General features: G+C 35.9%; 1 protein-coding gene across 9 annotated transcripts in view; it reads left to right on the plus strand.

The window, feature by feature from the left end:
- The first annotated feature begins 3,245 nt into the window (after positions 1 to 3,245).
- The window catches only part of LOC103972124 (uncharacterized), a 32,895-nt gene continuing 18,484 nt past the window's right edge, over positions 3,246 to 17,656 (plus strand). For 5 of the 9 annotated variants that reach the window (XR_010502050.1, XR_001976193.2, XM_065172797.1 and 2 more), the window contains exons 1-14: positions 3,246 to 3,421; positions 5,870 to 5,916; positions 6,442 to 6,541; positions 6,640 to 6,747; positions 7,667 to 7,783; positions 8,040 to 8,193; positions 8,770 to 9,017; positions 11,185 to 11,367; positions 12,181 to 12,251; positions 12,347 to 12,464; positions 12,919 to 13,002; positions 14,839 to 14,934; positions 15,065 to 15,166; positions 16,675 to 16,743. Coding sequence is in view for 6 of the 9 variants with exons in the window: in XM_065172797.1 (XP_065028869.1) it covers positions 3,371 to 3,421; positions 5,870 to 5,916; positions 6,442 to 6,541; positions 6,640 to 6,747; positions 7,667 to 7,783; positions 8,040 to 8,193; positions 8,770 to 9,017; positions 11,185 to 11,367; positions 12,181 to 12,251; positions 12,347 to 12,464; positions 12,919 to 13,002; positions 14,839 to 14,934; positions 15,065 to 15,166; positions 16,675 to 16,743 (1,548 nt within the window). In the remaining 3 variants the exon portion in view is untranslated. The remainder of the gene's footprint in view (positions 3,422 to 5,869; positions 5,917 to 6,441; positions 6,542 to 6,639; positions 6,748 to 7,666; positions 7,784 to 8,039; positions 8,194 to 8,769; positions 9,018 to 11,184; positions 11,368 to 12,180; positions 12,252 to 12,346; positions 12,465 to 12,918; positions 13,003 to 14,838; positions 14,935 to 15,064; positions 15,167 to 16,674; positions 16,744 to 17,656) is intronic. The other 4 variants (XR_010502049.1, XM_065172795.1, XM_009386333.3 and 1 more) reach the window with 1 other exon arrangement.

Below are 17,656 nucleotides of genomic sequence, written 5' to 3' on the forward strand. Positions count from 1 at the left end.
TTCTTCCTACACAAATGAAGTCTTTGAATTAGTTGAGTTGACTTCTGTTTCTTGGAATTGCAGTCCGAAGTCCATTTTCTTGGAAGGTAGTCACACCCCAGCTGAGGGCTACTTGGATAAGAGTTGAGGGTGTAAATTAGCCCGCAAAATCCAATCAAAATAGGTTACTATATATCGTAGGGAACAAATATGTCATAATTGTTATATACATACATATAACTCAAAAAAATTATAATTTATCATAGTTTTGTAGATGGATTTTGACCAAAAGATGACTTAATATTTTGAGGGATGACGAAAAATACACTAATAAATGATTAGTTTATTCTATAATTTATAATTTGATAGCTAATTTTTTGATTGGGCTTAACTAAGTCTACTAACTGATAGGGTATATTTTGGTAAACAAACCCATCGACAGTAGCCCATGTCAATGACAACATTAACGAGGATTTTGGAGGCCACCGTAGTGAACCACGATGGATCGAAAAACTCGGGATGACGTCGTTGAGTACAAGATCATTTCGGGAAACTCGGGACGGAGTCGTCGGGTAGGAAACCATCCCAAGAAACTCGAGACAATACCGCGCAGCATCATCCCACACCATAAAACCGACTCCCATGTAGGTATAAATGTCCGGGAAACTCGGGACGGAGTCGTCGGGTACGAAACCACCCCAAGAAACTCGAGACGACACCGCGCAGCATCATCCCACACCATACAATCGACTCCCATGTATAGGTATAAATGTCCACTGCCCGACCAGCGAGAGGGGGGGGGAGAGACTCGCTCTTATTCTACACTCCTATTCCATTTAATTTTAACTTTAGTTTTGGAGGGGTCAAGTCGGAAAAAACTCTTCCCGATCTTGGCCTGAGTACATGGGCTGGCGACGCGACAGCAGGTGGCTATTCATGTGACCCTTCTCGACTCAACGTCTATCTTCGTTTTAAAAGTTCTTACATGTGCACCCTTGGACATTCGAAGTTGATCTGAACCGTGTTGACTCGTCGGTCACAACATAAAAAAGATGTAAGAACACTAACCATAATAGACCTCCTTAAACTAAATATGATCTAAAGTGATTGATTGGATCCACAAAGACTCCATTAATCTCAACGATTACTTCATTAACAACTCTTCTCATGTACTAAAATAACAACGCTTAGTAACATAATTAGATATCATTCTAAAATATATCATATTTGAATTATTCTAAATGCATTATTAAAGATAAATCTCGATGTCACGATAAGATTTAGAATCGATTAACGTTGCTATCGAATAACAGCGGATAGCGAGATAAAAAATACACAGACTCGTTCACCGAATCATCCAAAAAGAACGGAGTAATTCCCGTGCTTTTCTTTTTGGGCTTTGTTTGGATTAATGTGGCATGTCGTTGAGGGTAACAATCAAAGCGGTTGACTGTCTCTTGCCGGACATTCATTCGACATCAACCGCTGAGACAACTGCCAGAGTGCCGAATGGGAAGGAAACTAAAATGTCCGTACGAAATGTGAAAAGTCAACGTTCTTGGAGGATGTCTCCATCCTAATTAAAGAGGAAGGTTTGATGATGTGTTGCGTTTAACTTGTTCTTTTAATCGTCCCAATACACTTGTCATTCTACTAATCCCATCATCCAATAGCATAGAAAACGACTTCCTAGAAAAATTGATTCGTGACTTATGACTGATAAGACTGTATATATATATATATATATATTGACCTCTTTCTCGATCAGATTATATATTATTTGTCTATTTTGTTATAGATTTTATAGATTTTAGTCATTATCAAAAGATGTGAAGTGTCTGTTGATAATACATGATAAAACAAATCAATAATTTGTATTATATTTTTCCTCTTCATAACTTGATAAGTCGATTTCAAGCCCATAATAATAATAATAATAATAATAATAATAATAATAATAATAATAATAATAATAATAATAATAATAATAATAACTCCTATTTATGCATTTGGCTTGTGCAATTAAATTGTATCGAATTCATTGGATGAATTTTTGTTTGTAATAATTTGCAAAGTAATTCTGAGAATAACTAATTTTTATTGTATTACCAAAAAGAATAATATCTTGAAAATTTCCTCACCCATATGATTAAAATAAAATTAGATATCTAATTTAATAAAATTTGAGGAATAAAATAGATTAAGTCTCTGCATCTTATCTTAATACAATTTAAATTGATTGGATAAGCATGGATCCTCGAGAAACACAACATGTTATCATCTAGACAAAAAAGAAAAGAGGATGAAAGAAAGACAACTAACAGTCTATAAATAATTCTTTTATGATTCGTATAGGCCGAGACATAAATGATCTTATTGTCAATCGATCGATAAGCCCATAAGATAATGAGTGATGATAGAAGCTCGTATAGATTATTTATCGAAATGCCATTCGATTCCAACAAGCTAACTACTATTTGTAATGCACAACATTAATAGTTGCCTTTCTATGCGTCCAACCTAATTTCCTAATTAGTAGACCGATAATAGCAATTACTCTCTACCTGATCACGGGGATCAGAAGGGCCCAACGCCCTTTAAGATTCGTGCTGCGCGGGTTCCCTCTCTCGACGGCGTTGGTGTGGGGCCCGGAGATCGTGGAGTCGAGGAGAGCGGCGGTTGCGTGTCGTTGCGGCTCGCAGTTATGGTTGCCAGCCGAGAAAGGGAATGAGATGTGACGTCTGCGTACGGCCACCGCCAATCACCTCTCTCTGACGTGGCAATGTGCGGCTTTAGAGTTCGATTAAGACGTCCTAGAAATCGATGGAGCCCAATATATTAAAGATTATTCCAATTATGTTGACCCATATATTATTCATCAAACTTAATTAAATTTTGAATAAGATTATTCTAAGAAACATATTTTGAATACAAATGAGTTACTTATGGTTTATCTATTTAAATGTAAAGGATCTCAACATTTGAGGGCTGAATACACTATATGAAAATTTACAAGGACGGATATGTAAAAACGCCGGTCTTCTTTGGAAACGAAGGGTGTTAATAGTGTTTGTTGGGGGGCAATTGTGCAAAAGTTTGTGAGGGTATATATGCTATTTCTAGATTTACAAGGAAATTTACGTAAAAGTACCTCCTTATTTTAATGCCTCCGGTATTCACACCCCGCGGTAACATTCACGTGAAGGAAGCGGTGATCGTCGGGTGACGTCACTCCGCTTCGTGAGTATATAAGTAGCGGGGACCCCCACCCCAGCTCCCCCCACTTCGCCTGTGCTTCCATACTGCGTTCTCCCGCTCGTTGCGTCGTCTTGAGAGGTGAGCGATCCGTTCGCGCGTCGGGCGCCCCACGGCCACGCCGAGGGTAGGCGGAATGGAGCTTCGTCGGTGGGGTTTCCTCCTCCTCGTCGCCTCCTCGATCCAGGTATACATCGTGTCTTTCGGGGCCAAAAGAGAGAGAGAGAGAGAGAGAGAGAGAGAGAGAGAGGGGAGGCGGTGGTTTTTTCTCTTCTTGTTCTCTACTTTATCGGAAGGGCTGTTCGAGTTATTGGCAGTCGGGTTTGAACATTCGGATGCATCAAGATAAAGAAAAAAAGGAGGTAGACCAGGCGGTGATCTTTTGATCTTCATTAGATTTTTTGAACTCTTAACGAGGAACGTACTTGTTCGCTCGTGTGAGTAGAATGTCCTTGCGCTATTGATGCTTTTTCACCCTAAATCAGCGAGTTAATTGGTAACATGTCGGGGGGGAGTTTCAGAATTTCCCAATTCCGGCAAAATTTGGTCCTTTGGGACTACAAGAAGGAGAGGAGGTGGTGATTTTGGAGCTTCTCAACGCAAGAAATGGTCCTTTGGCTTGTGATTCTGTACTTTAGTTGGTTTCGATTTCGGGGGGCGTTCAAATTTGTAGTTGGTTTTAGTTTTATGGACGCTGGAAAGATTTTGCCTCTTTTTTTTTTTTATTCCTTCGACGTTGTAAAGCGCATGAGCCGGAGATTTTACACATTGAATTGAACCTGGAAACGTAATAAATTGTTCCATATGTGGTGGTTGAATGTGGTAGCCCAGATTTAATGTTTCTGACATGAGGTCCGGTAGTGCCTGCGCTTTACATTGAGAAAATCGATGGCACGGATATAAATGCACTCGATCAAGTTTGGGATGTCTAAAGGTCATGGACGTATATGTACTCATATAATTCTGGTATGGGTGATGTTTGGTTTGTTTTTCACGTTCTTATTGTCGTGCTACTGAATTTAATGCTGAATTTTAGGCGAGGAATGTTGTGTGTCGGATCTGGCCGGAATTTTCGGCCAATGGCATGAACATGACTTTTATGGTCGTCTTTCTTTTACATGCTTATTCTGCGGGAGCTACTGTTAGGATTATGTGAAACCTTAGTAACTGAGTTGAACCGTTTTCTGGAAGTGGGGGGATCTTTGAATGGCTTGTTCCCTTTCTTCATCGAGAAGTACTCTGGTCTATTTTGAGGTATCCAAATTAGGAAAACTTGCTACAGCCTGGGTTTTATGTTCATTTTAGGTATGAAATTCCTGAGGTTCTTGTTTAAGAGTGTGAGAGTTGGACAAGCATGTGTTACAGAATACAAATTGCTTTGGCTTCGTATACCTTTGCACCTTCAGTTGGACTTTCTTATCTTAGTTAGCCACGTGTACTTTTCATTTTTGTGCTTTTGCGAACAATGGACTAAAGCCATTTCTGCCGACTGTGGACATCATAAATCAAGTATTTTCATGCGAAATTTACAGATGTTCACAGCAAAGTTCTATGGTGAACAATTTGTTTGATGTGCAGCAGAGCCATTCTGTTGTCATAATATGATTTTGTTCATGCCATTTTGAAGGAATGTTTCTCTCTACAATATAGATCGTTTTTTCTTTCAAAGATTTTCTTCTATATAGCAGAACTTAGGAGTTATGTACTCCGATTGCCCATGCTATCATGTAACATATTTGGATTAACATTTTCTGAGTTGTCAGGCAAGCCCCTATCCTGTTCATCCATTAGGAATTTGACACCAACCCACTGAGGCTCCAATTTATATTAACAGTTGTTGTAACTGCTTTGTATTCTTGATTTAGAGTAACTAATATTTGGAAGCAAGGTTTGAAATTTCGTACCGTACCGGAGTTTCGATGATCTCTCGGTACGGTACGGAACGGTATACCGCTCGGTATACCGAGCGGTATATCGAGTGATATATGTATATATATATATATAATATATATATTTTTTTTATTGGCCGACGTCGCATCGCCTCGGCGACGTCGCCTTTTCCTTCCCCACACGGGGCGACGTCGCCGAGGCGATGCGACGTCATGTCGCCTCGGCGACGTCGCCGAGAAAGGCGCTGCGTCGCCTCGGTGACGTCGCCGAGAAAGGAGACGTCGTGTCGCCTCGGTGACATCGCCGAGGCGACGCGACGTCGCCTCGATTTTATTTTAAATTATTAATATATATATATATATATTATTTTATTATTATTATTCGTTCGTCTGCGTACCGATATCCCATCGGACCGGTACGTACCGCTCGTACCGAGCGGTACGGGTCGGTATGGCAAACCTTGTTTGGAAGTGCCTCCTTATAGATTGGAAAAGAAAAAAATTTGCACAATGTTGATTTTTTCACTAAGATTGATTTTTTTTTTAAAAGGAAAATTTTATTTTATATTTCTGGTGTACTGGCTTTAGTGTATATCATTCTCTCAGATATGCTGCATGGGTCTTGTGTGCACACAATGACTTCTGTTGAAGATAACTTAATATTATGAATTTCCCATTTGTAGTGAATTATTCCTGTAGTTAGTTAATGGATTTCAACCTAATTTGCAACAATCTCATATTTGCAGTTCATTTCCATCTCGTTTCCAGCACGTGGGCAGCCGTCCAATTCACAGTAAGATAGAGTTATTGTTCATCTTGAAAGATAGCCGGATGGTTTATTTAATTATGTAGAACATATAGTAATAAGAAACAAGAAAAAAGATATTGTGAAGGAGAATGTCAATGTCTTTTGTGATGGTGGCTTAATTTAATGACTAAAGGCCCAATAATTAATTTTCATGTATGCCATCAAATAAGAAATTCTTAGCAAGGTTCTTATGCCGATCGAACCAATGTGTACTTATCAATATTTACCAATTTGACCAAGTACTAGCATTGAAGTATATAACTTGATATAGCACATATTGGTTTAATTTTATTTTTTATTATTCTATTTAATGTTATCGGATGGAATAGGTCAGTAAACTGCCTGTTGTATCGGTTTGATAGGTTATCAAAATATGTATTAAAATTTTTGACTCCTTGTGCCATCTAGCGAAGAAACTGTTGGTTATCTTTTAGGAATTTGATAACATGGTGGTGAATATCTTCCATATTTTATGTATATATTCTTTATTTTCCTCTTTTTACTTTTTAGAGAGGTACGTGGAGAAGGGTATTGTTCCATGTATGGTATCTGTGGACAACGTAGTGATGGGAAGGTTTTGAGTTGTCCCAACCGTACACACTCTGTGAAGGTAAATTAGTAACACAATCTGGTAATCGTTTTGTACTTTTGTGCACATCATACTAAGTTCTTTTAATTGGATTATCATGGTTGTTCATTCAATTACAGCCAGACAAGGTGCTTTCTTCAAAGATCCAGAGTTTGTGCCCAACAATCAGTGGCAACGTGTGTTGTTCTCCGGATCAGTTTGACATATTACGTGGCCAAGTCCAGCAAGTAAGATGTCGAATGCAAAGCTTGACCATTGTTATTACTGATGAGGGATAGCATGCACTCTAGGCAGTTGCTAATTCTATGCCAATCTATTCATTAATTATAGGTTCTATGAATTCCATTATTCTTTTTATTGTTAGCCGTGCATATATGCTGGTTCAGTTATCTGCAATGTTGAATTGGAAAATATCTTTCAGAAAACTAATCTATCCCATTGCTCCAGGTGTTGGATTGGTTATTGAAAAGGATACTTTTGTGTCAAATATATAGTACAAATTATGGTCATTAACTGAGCACTGATCATTAGACCATTCATTTGCTACAGCTTGTTGTTGATGTGTGAACGGTTAGTAAATATGATAAATGAAAATCAACAAAGGAGTGAAGAGAACAGGAATATATTTCACCCAAAAGTTAGAAAAGCAAAAAAAAAAAGTGTTTGATCCAAGACTACACCGGATCCAATCTGAAATTCAAAAATGACTCCATAGTGCACTCGGCTTGGTCTGCTGCTATTTCAGGAAAACTGTGGATGGAACAAGTAATCCTTGAAAACATGAGACAGAATTTGTTTAGTCAATAGGCCATTTCTCAAGTAGATTTCACTAGTATGATGCCAAGCCCCTAGATGCATATAGATAAAACCCTTAGTTACCTTTCAATAAATCCATGAACATTGAAGATGACTGTTTGGATGGTATATTTTGGCCAAATATGTTGACAAATTTGCACCCCATCTAGGAGGAGGGACATGAAGCATTTATTGAAAATTTCAGTTTTTTAGTTGATTCATTGTGTTAGCTGGGGATTCTGCAGCTTGTTGTTTTTCTCAAATTTCTTTTATTAAGTACTTCAGTGTTTTTATGTTCTACAATTTGTTCTCTTAATACTTTGATTATTCTTGTATAAATATCTATTGCAGGTAATTCCCCTTCTTGTGGGTTGCCCAGCTTGCTTGAGAAACTTTTTGAATCTCTTTTGTGAGCTTGTTTGCTCTCCCAATCAAAGCCTATTTACTAATGTGACATCAGTCAAGAAGGTGCATTCTTCCTTTCCTTGTATGGAGAATTTAAGTGCGTGCAAGTTGGTTTGCGCCTTTCTTATGTCTGCTTCAACTGCTTGGTAAATTTTTTTAGTTTTTACTGTAATTTGTGATTCATTTTAGTTGAGTGATGTGATATACTGCATTTCATTTTCCTGTTTCTTTGATGTGCATGTAATATATATGTGAATTTTTTTTTGGTGAGAGTTTAAGCTGCAATATATCATAATCTTTAGTAATTTTACATTTACAGGTGAATGGTAATAGGATGGCTGTTGATGCAATAGATTTTTATGTAACTCATTACTTTGGAGAGCAATTATTTAACTCATGCAAGGATGTGAAGTTTGGTACTATGAATACTCGTGCAATGGATTTTATTGGTGCTGGCGCCAAAAATTATCCTGGTGAGAGTTGTCTGCCTACACATTTATTTTAATAAAATGAGATATATATTAAATTGAAAGAGCTAATTGTGCTGAGAAATAATTAGACTTATGTGTATGAGACAGAAATACTCCCTCTATAGTAAACCAAATGAGCTAATCATGCTGAGAAATGACCAAATTATGTGACATAGAGATGCTCTTTGTATCCTAAATATATGTTTAGTAAGTCTAACAATGCTAATCCAGCAAAGTATAATGATTTCTGGAAACACCGGAGCATAACTTGGTTAGTATCATCTCATCTCTTCCTTGCCCGGGTCATGAGTACCTTATCTTGATTTTACTCAGTTTGATTTTCTAATTTTGAATCACTTGCATGCCTGTCGTTGTAGTATAGGATCCTATTTATATAGTTCTGTTATAATAATTATGTTGTGATCAAAGTGTTCTTGCAGCAATCGCATCAGGACATGCAGAGTATTCTACTTTTTGTGATGAAATTGCTTTCTTTTCTTTTAATTGCACTTGCAACTTGCAATATCCATCTAAACTTCAGTTGTAATAACTCTTATTGTGTTTTAATTCTGCTTCCAGAGTGGTTTGCATATCTTGGTCATCAAGCAAATTCTAATGAACCTGGCTCACCCTATGCAATTACTTTTCGATCAAAGTCTAATGACTCATCTGGAATGATGCCTATGAATGTAACTGCTTATTCATGTGTTGACTCTTCTTTGGGCTGTTCTTGTGGTGATTGTCCTTCATCTTCTGTATGCTTTGATTCTTTGCCACCAGCTCCACATGTGAAACAATTTTGTTCAATCAAAATTGTTTCTTTAAAGGTAATACATTTTGGTTATAATTATTTGTAATTACTTATTCTGCTGCTGCCATGAAAAAAGTTGATTTATATGAGATAGCATAAATGCATAAGTATCCTAATTTAACTTAGAAATTGCATTGGTCAGTCTTCATAGATGATTTTATCACATTCATCAGTCTATGAAGCTGATTGTCTTCTCTATTCTTGAAGAGCTCTTGGCTGTAATTATATTCTTAGAATAATTCATGAAAAAACATGAAACTGGTACACGAGGTTTTAGCCAATGCAGGTCTGGGGCTTTCACTAATGTGAGATTTGGGGAGGGTCAATATACATAACCTTACATAGAGGCTGTTTTCGAGACTCAAACGTTGGTCTCTGTAGAGGAGCAACCTTACCAATGCTCATCCTCTTTTAAATCTTATTATTTGTAATTAATATTTCCATGTTCCCCTAGGCACCTGCCTCGATTGTGGCAGGCTACATGTTGTTCTGTTTACCTCATAAGCATTGTTTTGTGTCATTGGGCTAGATGGTCATTAATTTGAATTGTCTAGACAACTACTAGTGAGCCCATCTGTGCGGGCCTCAACTGTTGAGAGGAGATATGAATTATGATTTGTTAATGGACTTTGCTACCCATTGCCATAAATTTTTTAAGTTGTCTTCACTTCCACGCTTTCAACAAATGTGTCAATTTTCAAGAGATGCCAATTGGATGACCAAAATCATATTGTAGCGTCTCTCAAATACCAAGGAGCTCAATGCTTTTTACTTCTTGATTTTCTCAAGTCTTTTGTTTGAAAATGCTTTTCTGATTGTTTACAGTTGATCAACAACTTTAATCAGTGGGTAGAGCTGCTTAGACAATTATTTGCCACCTGGACAGTCAAAGGGGAACCCTCACAAAAATGTTAGTGATTTAGTGCTTGAAATTTCTGAGAATATTTTCAGTGGGAAGCTTCTACATATGATACAAATGTTATTTGGAGTAGGATTGACAGCTAGCCAACACAAAAATTGACAAAATTTGTGGTGGAATGCCACAATGAAGAAAAGATGACACTTTGCTTGTGGTGACCTTTTTCCTCCTCTCATAGTGGGAGGTATTGGATGCCTATGAATGAAAGGATAACCTTTCATCGAGCTATGGAGGCTTCTTATGTTTTAAAATTACAATTAGAGAACTTTTAGAGTTGAAAAGTTTTTTTTGGTGGGCCATGAATCATCTCAAATTTATGATACTTCACGTTAAATGTTTTTTCCTTGAGATTTGATTATGATCAAGCTAAAAAGTCAGTGAAAATGTTGTGTGTGGTGATATGTTTTCTGTTTCTAAGGAACTAAAGAGATTCTAGTTTATGATCTCTCCCTCTTTTGTGCGGCGATATGTTTTCTGATTCCATCGATTGAAGGATGCAGTGAATTCCTCAGAGGATAGTATGTGCGAGATGTATGGTAACAGTGAGATGCACAGCTGCTCTGCTTGTATTCCTGTATGCAAAGTGAAATTTAAATCTTAGATAAATGAAATTCAACTAGTCAACTCTTCTGTCCAAGAGGAAATTATATCCCAGTCTAAGTGCAAATATGATAAATTACATTAATGAAAATTCTCAAATATGAGTACTGCAAGCTATATAATTAATAGCTTATATTGATTTCCATAACATTAGCTTTCCATGTTGGTCTTGTGCTGATCCTCACAGAATGTATTGAATATAGTGGAATTGGGGATTTAAGAAATCATGCATATGCAAGCTTTACATAATGAAATTTTAACAAATGAACAAATACCATGAGATTTGTCCTTGGTTCCATTTTAGCAATGATTTTTGCTGTTTGAAGTTATTGAACTGCACCAATAAAACTTGGGTATATATATATTTTTTCTAACAGGCAAGTTATACTGAAAATATATAGTCCCAGACTCCCTCTCGTGTGTATTCCACATGCATAACATTAGTACTACACAATTTAGTGGTGGTGCAGTCTGCGTTGTTTATATCAGTCAATAATTTTGAATAACTGTGACATTGGTGATTTGTTCGATGTTTAATCATTAGATACCTTTTCAATTTGATACATTTAATAGTTTGAAGTTTGAACAATTTCAGCAGATGCATGTTCCACTATCAATGATGTTTTCTCATTTTTTTTATTTATTTGATTCTCATTTTATGCAGGTCAAATGTTTGGATTTGTCATTAGCAATTGGGTACCTTTTCTTAATTTCTGCTTTTCTACTATGGGGTTTTGTATACAGAAAAGAAAGAACTGATACCTTAAGAACAAAACCTTCAATCAATGTGAATGAAGAGAGCAAGCTCAATTCTGATGAAAAGCAGGAAATTCTTTGCATTTCACAGGTGCTTTGTTATTGTCTGATGTTTTAGCATGTGCCTTTTTATGATGTGGTGACAATTTCAATGCATCTTATCATTCCACTTATGTTTTCCTGAAGTTATTTTCTTTTTGGAACTTCCAAAAAGTTATTTTCTTATCATTCCACTTATGTTTTCCTGAAGTTATTTTCTTTTTGGAACTTCCAAAAAAATATTGCTATTGTTTTCTTTGGAATTTTACCTTAAAATATATTCTTGTATACCTGCTATCAAATAAAACAATAATTTTTTGTTGTAGTTAGTCTAACTATAATATTTTTTATAACATTAATGCTTATGTAATACCTGTTCATTATTTTAACATTTTGATGCCCGCTTTTTGTAACAAATTTATCTGAGTTAATCAATTTTTTATTTATGAATATGTAGCTCAGATATCATTTTGTTACTTCAAAGATTCAATATCTGGACTGATGGCTTTTCAGCTAACTGTTTTGATGTATCTGGAAGGCTGCATAAATAGCTGTTATTTGTACATTTACTTATCTCATTTCTTTTTAGCATTACCAATGACCAGATTTTGGCTGTGTCCATGATGTGATCATCTGCTGTAAGAAGAAGGAAAGAATTAATTGTATTACTTGTAGATAAAGTTTGTTCTCTTACTTCTTAAATATGCAGACATTGTATGTAGGACTCCTATTGAACCTTGATGAGGTGCCCTTCAGTCATATCTATTATATGTTATTGTTAAAAAAAAAACTGTTTTCAGCAAATTTTGGCATTGGATTTTGTTGTCATGATCAATTTTGTTTACAGAGTGTTTTTCATCTATAGATATCTGAAGCACCTCCAGTAGTTAAGGCACAGCAACCTGTTGCTCAACGTTATATGTCAAACTTCTTCAGGTGGTCATCTGATGTAATGTGAAAATTTGTAATGTCGAATATTGAAATATTGGTTCTTTTTTAGTGTTTTCAACAAGTTTCTCTTGCATTTGTAGGAAGTATGGAAGTTTTGTTTCCAAACATCCAACTCTTGTTTTGTGCTTATCATTGGCTGTTCCTCTTCTTCTATGCCTAGGACTTATCCATTTCGAGGTGGAAACTCGTCCTGAGAAGGTATCTTGTATGACATTCTTGAAATGTTAGTTGTGGAATCTGAGTTCGTTTGTATATGGAATTAGATGAAATGATTGGAAACAATATTTGTGTATCACCTACACTATTAATTCTAGTACTTAAAGTATCCTTGATTATGCAGGTGTGTGTAAATTTGTGTGCATTTATGTGGAAAATTGTACATGTATACTGATTTTGCATTCTGAAGGAAAGATGTGTCATTTGTTCTTGATACCATTTCAAGAATCAGCTTTGCCACCCAGAACAATTTGTTAATGTTGTTCTATGAATTACTTCTTTGTCACGATTCTGATGTAGACTTACTTATTTTAAGATTTCATGTATAATTCTTGCATGTTTTATTTCTTTGTCCTGACTTTGAATATTGTGTTTGTTTATTTATATTTCGTGCTGCTTATTACTATTTTTATAAATAATCTTTGTTGTTGTACAGCTATGGGTTGGTCCTGGAAGTAAGACTGCAAAAGAAAAACAATTTTTTGATAGCACCCTTGCTCCTTTCTACAGAATTGAACAGGTATTTATGATAACGTTGTCTTGCTAATTTGTTGTTAGGTCACAAATTGCACTTTTCCATGCCAGTAGATGAAATTTGTGTTGCAGCTATTGAAGAAAGATTAAAGAAACGGTCATAAGGTATTGACTATCATAATGTTGACAATCGATATCCAACCACAGAGGCCGGTACTGATTTTATTTATTTTTTGAAGTATTTTCAATCAGGGTTTTGAATACCAGTCCGTATCGGCATACTGAGTTTTGCTCGATACGATATGTACCAGTATATATCGACGGTATGCTAGAGCGTACCGATGGTACATCTAAAACCTTAAAAATACCTTTACCTACCACGCCAGGGCATACCGATCGGTATGCCTTGGTAATGGTCAAAATCTGGGACGATACTGGTCGGTACGCCTCGGTACCGGTCAAAACACTGGTATTGTCCGGTAGAAGACGATCCACGTACCGGTATCCTCTCGGACCATAATGTACCGCCCGTATCGGGCGGTACACATTGAAATTGAGAATCCTGTTTTCAATTATACTAGGTGGTATGGATCAGTATTCCACCTGATAAAACATGAATGTATTAGTTCGACAGGTTGCCAAAACCACTATCAGACCAATATACAAAAATACCAATTGTACGAAGTTTGCCACTCAATGCCTTGGTTGATGTTTCCATGCCCCAATCCTTGATAATGGCGTATGTCAGCATCAGTGACCTGTTAGTTATGTACAACTTGAAGTTTCTTTCTTTCTCATTGTTGGTACTGAATTTTGGTTGTGCTGCTCCTTGCAAGTGTTCAACTTGCTGAGACTTTCACCTATATTGTAATTCATGGCACATTGGTGGTATAAGAGCTTAACTTTCTTCATTCTTGAAGCATGTTTAAAGACAGTATTTTGATGGTGAGTTTAACTCTCAAAAGCATCAAAGGAGGAAGTTTAGGGTTTTATAATATAGTATAATGTGTAAGCAGATTTTTGAAGATCATGCTAGTATGTCATTTTGTTCTGGGAAACAAGCTACATATATGCCTACCATGGTAGTATCTACAACAAATGGATCTTTTTGTAGGACAAAGTATGATTTTAGTTTGTGTTGGCATGCCCTATGCTGATAACCTTGTGGGATGGTCTAAACACTATGACTCAGGTTCATGTTATACCGCTTGATATCGACAGTACATAATGATACAGGCTCAGACTATTTAGCAGATTGCCTGTACTGGGATGTCAAATTGTGATTCTTGCAACGAGTGAAAATATTATTTATAAATAGTCAACAAAGATAGAGAATTTGCGGAAGGCCCCTTTAATGTGCAAAAAAAATGTCGTTAGAAACTTATTACCTTCCAATTACTTTCTCTCTTTCTATCCTCTTCCGCCTCAAGAATGCTGCACTCATGAGGCTTGCCCTCATTGACTCAGTGAGTTCTACCTCATTGTCGGTGGCCAGGAAGAAATCCTGGTTGTATCTCTTATAAAAATGTAATTTCTCTTCTTGCTCCCTTGTACAGGGGTGCATTAGCAAATACTGATTCAAACAACTTTGTTTTATTTACCACGGTTGATAAATCACATAACTTGGTGGCTTGTTTTAGATTAAAATTATAAACTTATTTGCAAGGATTAATATTTTGAGGCAAGTAGGTATAGCACAGTATTATGTCATTCTAATTGGTACTCACATCTACAGTCACAAGAAAGAATTTTGTCTTAACATGTATTACTCGTGCTTTTTAACTGGAAATTGCATTCTAACCCAAAGTTCAATTTAATACCTTTGTTTATTTCGTTAATTGTGCCCTGATGTTTCCTTTCTTGAAAAATGGTCTTGTTGCAGCTTATATTAGCAAGTATTCTGGATTCAAATGGTGAGAGAGCACCAAGTATTGTGACTGACAAAAACCTAAAGTTACTTTTTGAATTACAAAAGAAGGTATTTTGAATTCAAACTTAAGGATGTGCACTGATATGTATCCCTCAGAATTTTAAGTTTTCAAATATCCCTAGAGCTTTTAAATCCAACCTTACAGATATGTAAGTGTAACAATTTTAAATAATTAAAGGTTGATGGGCTTCGTGCAAATTATTCTGGATCCATGGTTTCCCTAACTGATATCTGCTTGAAGCCACTTGGTAGAAATTGCGCCACTCAGAGTGTTCTGCAGGTGCATTTTTTTCTGTATTATCTTATTTTGTGATTTCAACTTTCAAGAACTTAAGCATGTTTCATTCTGTCAAAAGGTGTGTGTTTTATCCTTTGTCTTCATGTGTTGGTTTGTGTCACCTTGTTTGCATGTTGATGTTCCATCGATCCTGGCACAAAATTGTAATTCTTAGATATATTCATAAATTCCTGCCTTATTGAAAATGTTTTCAAAAGGCTGCAATGTGAATACACAATTTATTCATTCTGTTCAAAGTAGAATGGGAAGTTGTCGGCATTGAATGGAACTTTCTTAAGGCAAGAAACATCAATGGAAAATGACTGTGTTTTGTGATTAAATATTATTAAAAACTGAAGATAAAAATGGAGAACTTTGCAGGGCGGGACCTAGATCAATAATATACAGTAAAGGAAGATTACTAAGGTCATAAGAACTTGTCTAAACAAAATGGACCTGGATAATTCTTTTCTTAAATTTCCTACTGCAAGAACTATTTGATATTTGGGCTGAACACATCCATTTTTTTTATCTAACTAAACATCATTGTGGAAAAAATATTATATAAGAGGAGAGCAAATTTGTGTTGGAATTTATAAAAATGAAAATCCTACCACATTGTCATATACGGATTTTAGAATTCGGAAAATAAAGATTTGACTGATATTTCATACACTGCCTGAGGAACATACTGGCCAGAAAAGTTAATACCTTTGTTCTTGCTCTACACAAGAATTGTTGTGCCAAACCACGGCATGGGAAAAAGACAAGTATCTTGTCAAGCTATGCCAACAAATACTGCTATGCTGACATATGTCTGGGCTAAATTTTGACTTACATTGTTCAACACAAGGGATGTGCTTGGCAGCATCACACAATAAATTCCATGTCAGGACTTTCATCAGCATTCTACTGAGCCCCAAACCATCAATCCTTCTATGTTGACTGTGTGATCTGGTTATTTTTTGGTCATATGCAATGGTTGTTTCCTGATTCCATCTCTATTAACGAACATAATTGAGATTATATTTTCATCCAACTCTTTGTGAATGAAAAGATCCAGTGACTATCATGGAGATCTATAGAACAATTATATGGGTGATTAACATGCCAAAGTTTTGATGTATCAGCCATGTTTAAGGTGTATGCTAGCACTTCTCTAATCCGGTGATAATGTTGTTACATTACGTTATGTCATTTTATATATCTATGTTTGCTCAAGATATGTCAGTCTGAATATATTATAAGGGATTTTGTTAAGCATTCACGTAGGAACTATAAAAAGAAACAAAGAAACAAAGAAACAAATATAAACCATTCATAAACATTCATATTGTCATTGACAGCATTACCTGTTAGGTGTTTTTCTGTTTTTAATGGTTATTCCCTGTCACTTTCTTTCGACTCTTGTTATAATTGTACAAGAAAAATCATTATGTTAGATGTTTTATATGCTTTCATCAATTAGGAGCATTTTTTTACTTAATAATTAATATGATTCTTTTTCCCAGTATTTCAAAATGGATCCCCAAAACTATGATGCATATGGAGGTTTAGACCATGTTCAATACTGTTTTCAGGTAAGCACCTTTGAACTTTACATGTACATTCTATTTGTGTCGTATGGATATACACTTCTGATGTGGCAATGACTTGGGGTCAATCTAATCTTAGATCATCTGACCTCATCTGTATGGATCTAATTTGATAATCTGATTAGTCATCTTATTTATTGTGCAATTAATATAAGAACCAGGTAAAGATCCACCTCGATATGATCTATTTATGATCAGATCCAATTATCTTATATTTAAATTATTAGTGTGTCTGTTATTCTATTAGTTTAGAGCTTTGGTCTAATGATGTTTAGCCTGGATGAAAGCACAAAACTTAAAATCTAGTTCTTAAGTTTTAGTTGGAACTGCAAACCTGATTTTGTACTAGTGATTCAAATACCGATTGGATCGATATGTGTGGACAGGTAAATAGCCGGGCCGGTACCTTTTGACCAAGATTTACCAATCTAATCGTTAACCTTTACTAGATCATATAACTTGGGCACCAGTTGGTATTTAATATTTTGTTTATTTTCTGGGTATTACTAGGCGGTATAAGTCGATATGCTGCTTGTATACCCAGTACCATATCACTCTGAGTGGTTGCATAAACTAGTATATGATGGGCATCTGAAACCTTGCTTTGGACTACCATAAAATATAATGTTATCTTTTCTTTATACAATATTTCCAGAACATTTTTCTGAAATATTTTTATTACTGTTCAATGGTTTGAGCTCAAAGGTTCTGTTCTCCTTACAGCAAGCCATATAACTCACACTATTTGGCATCAGATGCAGTGATCTTGTTCTGAAATAAGCTATATTGAGGATTGAGGGCAATAGCAAATCATCAAATTCATTAATGCCTTCAAATTTTTTATGTTATTGCAATATGCTCATCATGGTAGTTATGCGAATACTGAATACAATCCTCT

The sequence above is a fragment of the Musa acuminata genome, chromosome BXJ3-11 (assembly GCF_036884655.1).
Source record: "Musa acuminata AAA Group cultivar baxijiao chromosome BXJ3-11, Cavendish_Baxijiao_AAA, whole genome shotgun sequence".
Lineage (NCBI taxonomy): Eukaryota > Viridiplantae > Streptophyta > Magnoliopsida > Zingiberales > Musaceae > Musa > Musa acuminata.